General features: G+C 36.7%; 2 protein-coding genes across 2 annotated transcripts; one reads left to right on the forward strand and one right to left on the reverse strand.

The window, feature by feature from the left end:
- The first annotated feature begins 5,983 nt into the window (after positions 1-5,983).
- On the forward strand, positions 5,984-6,643 carry LOC125847195 (secreted RxLR effector protein 161-like). Its single transcript, XM_049526869.1, has one exon. The coding sequence runs from the start codon at positions 5,984-5,986 to the stop codon at positions 6,641-6,643; it is 660 nt and encodes a 219-aa protein (XP_049382826.1).
- A 759-nt stretch (positions 6,644-7,402) lies between these two features.
- LOC125848271 (probable indole-3-acetic acid-amido synthetase GH3.1) lies at positions 7,403-9,746 on the reverse strand. The gene is made up of 4 exons (XM_049528111.1): positions 9,376-9,746; positions 9,176-9,277; positions 8,582-9,096; positions 7,403-8,463 (listed from the first exon to the last, which is right to left on the reverse strand). The coding sequence occupies exons 1-4, from the start codon at positions 9,696-9,698 to the stop codon at positions 7,604-7,606; spliced, it is 1,800 nt and encodes a 599-aa protein (XP_049384068.1). The 5' UTR covers positions 9,699-9,746; the 3' UTR covers positions 7,403-7,603.
- Between the last annotated feature and the right edge of the window lie 1,347 nt (positions 9,747-11,093).

Below are 11,093 nucleotides of genomic sequence, written 5' to 3' on the forward strand. Positions count from 1 at the left end.
GACCTTGGGGTCGGCCAGATATGGCGTATTTCTTCTTCACAAAGAACATACTAAAAAAGAAGCCCTATTTAAGTATTTCAAGGTTCTAATAACAAAAGTGTAGCAAGGGATTTTACCTACATTATGTATAGTGAAAGGGTGTTTAGGGGATTCAGATACAATAGAGAAGAGCACATGAATTGGAGGAAAGAAGAAGAAGAATGCACAATTAAGAGTGTTTAATTTGGGGAATACTTCACCAGTTCAAGTAACAAAGCTAGTTAGCATATTGAAAAATTGCTCAAGGTAAAGGCCAAAAGAAATGTGTTGCCATTGCCAAGAAATGGAGAATATACAGTTTGGTCACACTTGAATTTGGATTCTTCTGTGAGTAAGTCGATCAAAACTCGATGATGTTTGTTGTTTAGTTATTTTATTATAGCAGATAAGCGCCTTGATCACATTTTTTTTGCAGCAAAATATCACTAAACCAGCCAAGCAAAACTTGGATGTTAAATGAAAACCTGACAATGGCTCATCTGGTAGGAATACACAAAAATCGCAATTACTATTTTAGTGCTCAAATATTCTATTCGTGATGCATACCCAAAACTATATCCTTGATAATCCAACGCACTCACGGTGTAAATTATAGCTGCTCCTCTGCTATTTAGTCATATTTCTTAAGAGGTTAGAAGCTCGAGTGCGTGCAACTATCAAGCACTTGAAGAATGAGAGCTAGAAAGTTGTGCTCTCATTCACTGCTTCTTTGGGCGAGATGCTGAGGAAGTTTAACTTGATTTAAGTGTACAAGCTAATATCCAGGGATACTTTTAGGTCATTATAACTCAAGTTATAAACAGAAGGAACAGTACAATACAGAAAAAACCAAAAACCAAAATTTCCATTCTTAACTCAGACATATTTTTTTGAAAAGATTAAACAAATCCCTTGATAACTAAAGCATGTCCAACTAGTGAACTTGTTTATACAAGGGAAGTCAATAAACAAAGAACTCAACTTCCAAATATCACAATCTCCACCAAAAAAAGAAATCCCGCAAATCCACTCATATAAAAAACCCTCAAATCACTTCATTGTTAACCAATATCTTCAATCATTTTTTTCATGAAACCCACGTAACATTAACCATTCTACTTATTTAATGATCCAAAAAGCAAAACCCCAAAAAAGAAATGACAAAACCCACATACAATTCCCTTGCATACACAAATTTATACAAGAAACCCCATAACCAACATTCAAAAAAGTGAATCATTGAACCAGTAATCAAAAAAATTATACACAGAAAAGAAGAAATTAAAACCCTGTACTCCAATTATTTTCCGACAGTAATAAACAAAGAACAAAAATAGAGAAACACTCACAAGTTTGGAGGAATGAGAATCGAGTTACGAGCAGATACAGTTGTATGATTCGAGATATTAGAAAGTGCGAATCGTTTCTTGGATGCTCCAGCATTCAATTTTCAGGCCTGATTATTCTCCAACCCAGATAAATTCACCCCATTGTTTGTCTCTTCACCACCGCACTCGAAACTGACAAACACATATTCTGAGTCATCTTCATTTCCTCCTTCTAATGTGAAATGATCGAAAATTAAACCCTTATGGACAATTTCTCATCACCCTCTTCTTCAATGAAACGAAGAAGAAGAAGAAGAAATTGCTCTGTAATAGTGAAAAATGTGAAGTAATATATAAAAGCAATAAAAAATGATTTAAAAAAAAGGTTGATTTGATATGACCGTTTGATTCAATTGAGGCATTGGTTAAGAGTGGATACGGGTTGGGCCACCAAAATTAGTTGTTTGAATTTAATATGGACCATGTTGAGTATAGAGTAGCTACTAGTCATTTATATCAATTAGTTATAAATGAATAGTAAAGTCCAAAAGTTAGTTAGTTTATTACAGGTTAACTATGGTCAGGTTAACATTAACTATACTAGTTAGTTTACAGTTTTTAGTAGATAAGTCACACTATATATGTTGGTACTGATTCATTGTATAGGGACTTGATCTAATAATACATACAAAATACATTTTCTCTATTCTAAGCTGCCATAGCTGCTCTTAATTATTCATGGTATCAGAGCTCGAGGGAGTTCTTTGAAGATCAATTTCTCTCTTAGATCTTTCTGCTTTTAGTGTAGCTTGTAGCTCTTTAGAGGAGTTGTTGCATTGTCCATAAAGCAATTCAGATCATTTTTTGTTTTTTACTTCAATAGCAACTTCATCAATGGCACCTGATATTTCTACCAGTTCAGAGCAAGGATGAGTGATTGTGATTGATGCACATCATCCACTGTATCTTCAAGTGTGTGATACTCCAGGTAGCTCATTGGTTTCTATTCAGCTTACGGGATCTGAAAATTACTCTTTATGGAGTAGATCTATGAAAATTGGATTGCTAGGTAAAGGTAAATTAGGCTTTGTTGATGGCAAATGTCTCAAAAGCATGTACCCTGCATCTCTGCATGACCTCTGGGAGAAATGTAATGCTATAGTGCTCTCCTGGATCATGATCTCTGTTAGTAGGGAATTACTCAGTGGTATAGTGTATACAAGCAGTGCTCTACAAGTTTGGAATGATCTAAAAGAAAGATTTGACAAAGTTGATGGTTCTAGGATTTTTTATCTACACAAGGAAATTGTGACTCTAAGTCAAGGTGTTTCTTCAGTTTCTAGCTATTTATCTAGACTCAAAGAGCTATGGATGGAATTTGACTCTCTCATGTCCTGTCCTGGTTGTGCATGTGAAGTGTCAAAGACTTATGTTGTTCACTTTGAATATCAGAGATTGATGCAATTTCTTTTAGGGTTAAATGAATCCTTTAATTAGTGTAGAAGTCAGATAATGATGATGGATCCTACACCTAGTGTGAACAAGGCATACTCCTTAGTAATGGCTGAGGAGTGTCAAAGGATCCTTGGTAAAGCCAATATAGCTGGAAGTGAAGGCTCCTCCAATTCTATGATCCCTAATTCAGGTCAGTTGAGTGATGCCATGGCATATTTTAGTAGTAACAAGGGGTATTCTACCAGTTCAGGCTCAGGATCTACTTCAGTTTCTAACTACAAATCTCAAAAACCTCAGAATAATAGTAACTTGTATTGTGACTATTGTAACCGGAAAGGGCATACTAGAGCTATATGCTTTAGACTTCATGGTTATCCTGCTAACTGGAGAGGTAAGAGAAGAACCAGTCCTGGTCCTACCACTACAGCCAACCTTTCCAGAGTCAACTCCACTAATGGTAGTCTCATGGAGTACACAAACTTCACTGGTCAAGGTAGCTCTTCTGGTAACAGTTCCAGCAGCCCTCAACTGAACCAAATACCTTCACCACCAGGTTCTATTGCCTTCAATACAAATTCTTCACATGCTCTTATGACTAATCTGCCGCCTCCTCAGTATCAGTATCCTCATCAATGGCAGTACCTGTATCCACAGCCTCCTCATCAATACCTGCAGATGACTCATCTTTCAGGTCATGAGAATGGCAAGCTTACTAGTGACTGTACTATGAGAACATCAGGTATGTTAAGTTGTTCTCAATACATTGTCAATGATAAATGGATTGTAGATTCAGGCGCTTCCAAACATATGGTAAACAATATGCATCTGCTAACCAAGTCCACCAATATCTGTGATTCCTTAGAAAGGAAAAGTTCACTTGCCTAATGGTAGACTAGCTAAGGTTGATCACATTGGTTCTTCTCAGATCCTTGGAGGGATTGAAATTACCAATGTGCTGCATATTTTTGAGTTCAAATACAACCTGCTTTCAGTGCCAAAGTTGACTAAAGAGTTAAATTGATGTGTTATTTTGTATCCTAATTTTTGCTTATTTCAGGACCTCTCCAATTGGAAGGTGAGGGGGATTGGCAAGTTGGAGAATGATCTCTATGTGCTTCAAGTTGATTGTCAGTTGAAGTAACAAAGAGCTCCACTTACCTCCACAGCTAATGCAATTTCTGTTTCTCTTTCTAAACATTGTACTCCAATTATCTCTGATAAAAGCAGCTTGTATCTTTGGCATAGAAGACTAGGACATGTATCTTTTTCTACACTTAGAAAATTGAATTGTTTCAAAGCCTTAGCTACTATGTTGATGAACTGTGTACTGTTTGTCCATTGGCAAAACAATCCAAACTTCTTTTTACTTTGAGTAATACTACAACTACTACTTGTTTTCATACTCTTCATGCTGATGTTTGGGGTCCTTATAGAGTACCTACTCATGCTGGAAAAAGATTCTTTCTAACCTTAGTGGATGATTTTTCAAGATATACCTGGCTGTTCTTATTGAATTCCAAGTCTGAGGTTATTGTAGCACTTAGGAATTTTTTTGCTCAGATAAAAAATGTCTTTTCTGCAACTATTAAGGTATTAAGGACGGATAATGGCTGTGAGTTCTTTAACTCCCAAGTGGCTGCTTTACTTCAGTCCCTAGGTGTGCTTCATCAGAGCTCTTGCATTTACACTCCACAACAAAATGGAGTGGTCGAAATAAAGCATCGACATATTCTAGATACAGCCAGAGCCTTGAGATTTCAAGCTTGCCTCCCCTTAAGGTTTTGGGGGAAATGTGTTTTGACCAGTGTGTATCTCATTAATAGGATTCCATCTTCAATACTCAAAAGGAAGACTCCTTATGCATTGTTGTTTAAGTCCTCTTCACCACTTGAGCATTTAAGAGTATTTGGTTGTCTGGCATTTGCTACTGAAGTTCGAAAAGTTGATAAGTTTGCTTCCAGAGCAGTTCCCACTGTCTTCCTTGGTTATACAAGTTTGCATAAAGGTTACAGGTTGTTCACCTTGCACACCAAGGAATTCATAGTTAGTAGGGATGTTGTGTTTAAGGAAGACACTTTCCCTTTTCAAGATATGAGTTAATCTGTTCCCACTTTATTTCCAGTTCTACAACCCACGGAAGTCACTGAGACCTCTCATCCTCTAGTTTTTCCTTTGCATGATATTATTCTACCTGAGACTGTTTGTACTTCTTCTTCTGCTCCTCCTATGTTTGCTCCTTCTCTCCCTGTGAGAAGATCCTCTAGAACAACCAGACCTCCTATTTGGATGCATGATTTTCACTTCACTCAACCCAAGTCCGGGTGCTTATATCCCATGTCCAATCATGTTTGTTATGATCACTTGTCTTCTAGTTATGGTACAACTTTGGCAACCCACTCAAGTATTTCTGAGCTTACTTCCTTTGCTGAAGCTGCTTCTCACCCTCAATGGGTTGAAGCTATGAAATCAGAAATAGCTGCTCTTGAAGCTAACAACACTTGGACTCTTACCGACCTGCCTCCAGGCAAACATCCAATTGGGTGTAAATACGTGTTTAAGGTCAAATATTTGGCCTCAGGGGCTGTTGAAAGGTACAAAGCAAGGCTGGTTGCTAAATGTTTTAGTCAAACAGAAGGTATAGATTATTCAGAAACATTCTCTCCTGTTGCCAAGATGGTGACTATTAGATCAGTGTTAGTTGTTGCTGCTGCCAAGCATTGGTCTGTGGTTCAAATGGATGTACATAATGCTTTTTTACAAGGTGATCTTCCTGAAGATGTATACATGGTGGTTCCTCCTGGCTTTTGCAGACATGAAGGGTCTGGTAAGGTCTGCAAGCTCCTTAAGTCTTTATATGGTCTAAAACAAGCACCAAGACAGTGGAATCTTAAACTAACTGAGGCATTGATTCAACTGGGCTTTGTTCAAAGTCATTATGACTAATCTCTTTTTACTAACAGAGTAGGTAAAGAGTTAATAGTAGTGCTTGTTTATGTAGATGACTTGTAGCTAACAGGAAGCTGCAATGACTTAATTGCTCAGACTAGAAATGACTTAAAGCTCAAGTTCAAGATGAAAGATTTGGGGGAGCTGAAGTTCTTCCTTGGCATTGAGTTTTCCAGGTCCAAGCGGAAGGTTATGTAATGAACCAGCGTAAGTAGGCATTGGAGTTGATTTCTGAGATGGGTTTAAGTGGAGCCAAACCAGTATACACACCTTTGGATCCTAGTTTGAGGTTAACATCCATTGAGTATGATTCACATGTTCAAGGATCAGAAGTTACAAAATCAGATGAGCCCTTAGAGGACATTGGGAAGTATCAAAGATTAGTTGGGAGATTGATATACTTAACCATGACCAGAATAAATATTTCATTTGCAGTTCAGACATTAAGCCAGTTCATGCATGCTCCCAAAGAGTCTTATATGGATGCTGCCCTAAGAGTGGTGAGATACATCAAATCAGCTCTTGGTCTAGGTTTGTTTATGCCCTCTCAAAGTACAGATATGTTAACTACCTATTGTGATTCTGACTGGGGGACTTGTTTACAAACAAGAAAGTCTGTAACTGGATACTTAGTCAAATTTGGAAATGCTATAGTATCTTGGAAATCAAAGAAGCAAGAAACAGTAGCTAGAAGTTCTGCTGAAGCTGAGTTTAGGAGTATGGCTTCAGCAGTTGCAGAAGTAACCTGGTGTATTGGACTATATAAAGAGCTAGGAGTAGACATCAAACAACCAGTGAATCTATTATGTGATAGTAAAGCTGCAATACAAATTGCAGCCAACCCTATATTTCATGAAAGAACCAAACATTTTGATATTGACTGCCATTTTTTTTAGAGAAAAGATAGTTAAGGTATGATCAAGACTCATAATGTATCTACCAAAGATCAACTGGCAGATTTACTCACAAAAGGATTGTGGAAAACTTCTCATTCGTATTTGATGACCAAGCTGAGTCTAAAAGATATATTTCAGCCATCAGCTTGAGGAAGGTTGTTGAGTATAGAGTAGCTACTAGTCATTTATATCAGTTAGTTATAAATGAATAGTAAAGTCCAAAAGTTAGTTAGTTTGTTACAGGTTAACATTAACTATACTAGTTAGTTTACAGTTTTTAGTAGATAAGTCACACTATATATGTTGGTACTGATTAATTGTATAGGGACTTGATCTAATAATACATACAGAATACAATTTCTCTGTTCTAAGCTGCCATAGCTGCTCTTAATTCATCAGACCAATCATATGAAAACACATAGACTAATTTATATTGTGGGTAAATGAAGGTGCTGTGCCTTTTGGGAATTTATTGAAGCCAAAAAGTCTGTTAGATAGTTTTTTGGACATGGATTGTTTGTAAAAGTTGAAAAATTATGTAGTTGAATATTAAATGATGATTTACAATTCTTAGGATATATTGTGCTATGTTCAAATAATATATGGCAATTCTGGGTGAAAAAAGAGAAGAAGAAACATATAGGACTTCAATAGGGTCGAATTCGGAAGTCAAGTAAAGCGGCCGAGAACGAGATGAATATACAAGACATTTCAGTAAATGCTCAGGTTATAAGAACCTATCTACAAAAAAGCCGCAAAAAAGGGAAGAAAACACATATGATTGCAACAATCAAGTCAACAGAAGGATATACATGTAACTAAAACACTTTCCATGAGCTGATTGACTAATTAATATCAACTTTGAATATTCAACACTACACATAAAGATACAAAAAGAACAAAAAAAAAAGTTTTATTCGACTCATGTGGTATCGATCATGACTTGTATTGACTTCATCATCAGACTTGTAAACGCTGTCGTTCTGGGGTCCAATGAGGAGCAGCTGGACTAAAGTGAACTGAAATAACCCTGGAGTCTAATAATTCCACTATAGGTGTAAAATTAACACACCTAGGAGCCTTATACTGATTTATAGATGCACCTCTAGAAATTGCATAGTCCATTAGCTCTTCAAATGTACCATTTTCCACTACTCTAATTTCAAGTGGTCCAATTGAGTTATCTGAAACTCGGCACTGTCGATAAACCGAGTTCAAACATTCTTCCATTGCCAAACAACATTGGTTCAAAACCTCGTGGCTCGGCGAATTGGTTGAGTCCTTAATAAGTAATTCACAGTAAATAACATAATGTCCTGGAATGGTTTTAGTGTCGGCATAACTAGTGTACTCAACCACGCTAGTATTGTACAGGCGCAAAATTGCAGCAGCGCTATCAACCGCGTTTTGCAACTCGGCCTCATCAGTTTTGTCCGAATCAATGCTCAATAGCACATTTTTCCTTCTTATGAATTTAAACTGAGGGGCAGAGTTGTGAAACCCTGTGACCTGGAGTATGTCACCGACTCTGTAACGACATAATCCAGCGTAGGTTGTGATCACGAGCTCGTATTCTTTTCCAACTTCTACATCAGCTAGGTCCACGAGACGGGGTGGTGATTCACGAGGATTGGCTGAGTCATGAGGGATAAACTCATAGTAGCACATATTGGGCATTATAGTGTAACATACTTCAGATGGCTTGCACATTGGATTTAAATTAAGGCCAAAATAACACTCGGACGATGCGTACATGGTACACGCCTTTGGTAAACCACCACTGTAATAATCCAGCGTAGGGATGTACTGAGCCATTGCACCTGTTGCAATTATATCCACAATAAGTAGTATTAGAAATCTGAAAAAATTAATAACTCTATAACATGTTATCGCGTATATAAGTAATTAAATCTTGCAAAGCAAATTTATTTATCATACCTGTGACAATCACATCCAAGTACTTTGTATTTGGCCAAATTCTAGTAATAATCCCTTCCCAGTTCTGTTTTTCGCATTCCTTAATAATGAACTCTGCGAGTTCATGATTTGGTTTAAGTATTTTGGAGATGCATTCCCTTATTGAAGGGTCAGAAACTCGGGGATTCAATATTCCTGATGCGATATCTTTAGCAAGTTGCTGCCAATTGAGTTGAAGAAAATGAATAGCTCGAAGTAGACCTGAGGCGAAAACAGCCCCTAACCGGAGGACTTGTTCTCTCATAAGAAGGCCACAAAGCATTTGTGAGTACAAGCTGTGGAAAGAGTCGACACAGAGAACAGCTTCGTTGGGACTAGTATACACATTGTAAGGATCGTATGGCCTCGTCTTGAAGTGATCACTTTTGTAGTAACTTGTCAAGACAGGTCTTGCTAGTAGCCCACTGGGTGTCTTGGTTTCTGCTTTTATAAATAGAAAGTACAAGCCCTTCCCTTTGTCTAGACCAGGGACATACCTGTTCACAATCCCCAAATTAATTAAATCAGAAATGTTCAAAAATAAATACTTGAAAGCATATTTACAATAGCACTTACAGATTCATCACGGGCATGAGAAGGCTGTACAATAGTTGTTTCCGGTCTAACTCATCTTGAGTTGTGGGCATCAGCTTTCTCTCACCAGCAGATGTCCCCGAGCTACGTACAAAACAAACAAGAAATGAATTTAATTCACTATGATAATTCATATTAGTCATTGATAAGCTAATTTGAAAGATTAGGTAATTAAATCTCACCTGGTGAGGAACTCAGAGATGGGATGAGATGAGAAAATTGGAGAACGATCTCCATTAGCAATACGTTGAATATCATGTTGAATTTCCTCATACGTGACAATTGGCATTTTGGACTTGAATGTATCCCGATCCATAGCACCACCAAGTTTGAATCTTTGAAGATACTCAGTGTTGGCATTTTGGCTTAGTATTTCAGCCAAAACTTTCTGTTGAACTGAATCAACATTTCTAGTCATCTCTTCGATGAATTGAAGGGCCTTAGCATCCTTCTCACATGCCGGCGGCCCAAGAGGAGATGATGAAACACTAGTATGCATAGTCATTATGAGAGAAAATAGAAAATACAAGAAAGATATTTATTTTTTTTGTGTGTATTTTGGAAGCTGGGAATGACTAGCTCTTTTTATAATGACATGTTTTTTATATTTCCACGTCATTGTTGACGTAAGTATGCACACGTTGAAGGTGGACTAAAAAAAATTTTGGAAAATTTCTGGTATGGACTATGACTGATCGTATTGCCTATAAACATTGTAATATTTTGTTTGAATTTTGGTCTCGAGAGAAGGGTGCAAATGGGACCCAATATATGCTTTAACCAGGACCAGGTGGGTCCACCGTGTATGCCATGTCAGCAAAATCCAGCTAAGTTCTTTTGTCAAGGAGTTGACCGGACTATTCATCCAGTTTTTAGTGAGTTTGTTGGTCATGGACACATAACTATTGAGTATATATAAAACGGAAAAAGGACGTTGTCAGCTTTAAACTATGTCAAATTGAATAAAAATGCATGCATTCAGTTAATAATTTGGTCTAAAATTATTTTTAACGTCAATAATTTGATATAAAAATGCTTCTATTATTATTATTTAATATGTTTAAAACGTATGATCATTTCCCATGGTCTTTGAGTGTATATTTACAAACAATTATTAAAACTTGTGTGAGTACTTTGTTCTCTTCTCGGCTATATTATCATATATCTGGTAAGCGGTCGGTTCAATTTGATTTTCAATTTTCGATTTTTAAATACACTAATGACTAAACCAATAACAACTCAATAACAAATTTTATACATGATCAATACATCATTGTTTGAATGGTTATTCGGTTTAGAACATTGTTATACAATAATTCTTCACGCACAAGTCTGATTCTTTTTTATGAATCAAGCATGTGAAAATTCTTTTTAAGATGGATAACAATGAGATTAAATCTCAGGACATCTACCTACTCTGATAACATATTGTGTGGGTGGGACGGATGTTTGCGTTTCTCCACTTATGACCGCGGCACTATAACGACCTTGACTGTGCAATTAGTTGAATAGTACTAGGGGAAGTTCAATTTTTTATGGCAATTGATTGATAATCAATGTGTCCAAAGGGGACCTAAAACAGTACCTGCCTAACTGGATGTCTTTTTGCCTGCTTATATTAAAGTAAGTATATATATGTAACTACTTCAATTTTGACTTCAAAAAAAAGTTCCACACGTTTGATGTGCACATGCATGTTGACACTAGTTGTCTTCAACATTCCTGGATATGTATACGTCTAGTATATGTAAATACTGTTCAATAGTTTTATCAAGTCATTAATAACCTTGAGAATTGTACTAATTGGTAACTTTTTGTTTGATCAGCTGAGTGTTATGATTAATTTATCCTTTCATATGTATATATTCAATCCGTCGCTAACGAGAATATGACACTAGAT

Source organism: Solanum stenotomum, chromosome 12 (assembly GCF_019186545.1).
Source record: "Solanum stenotomum isolate F172 chromosome 12, ASM1918654v1, whole genome shotgun sequence".
NCBI classification, from domain to species: domain Eukaryota; kingdom Viridiplantae; phylum Streptophyta; class Magnoliopsida; order Solanales; family Solanaceae; genus Solanum; species Solanum stenotomum.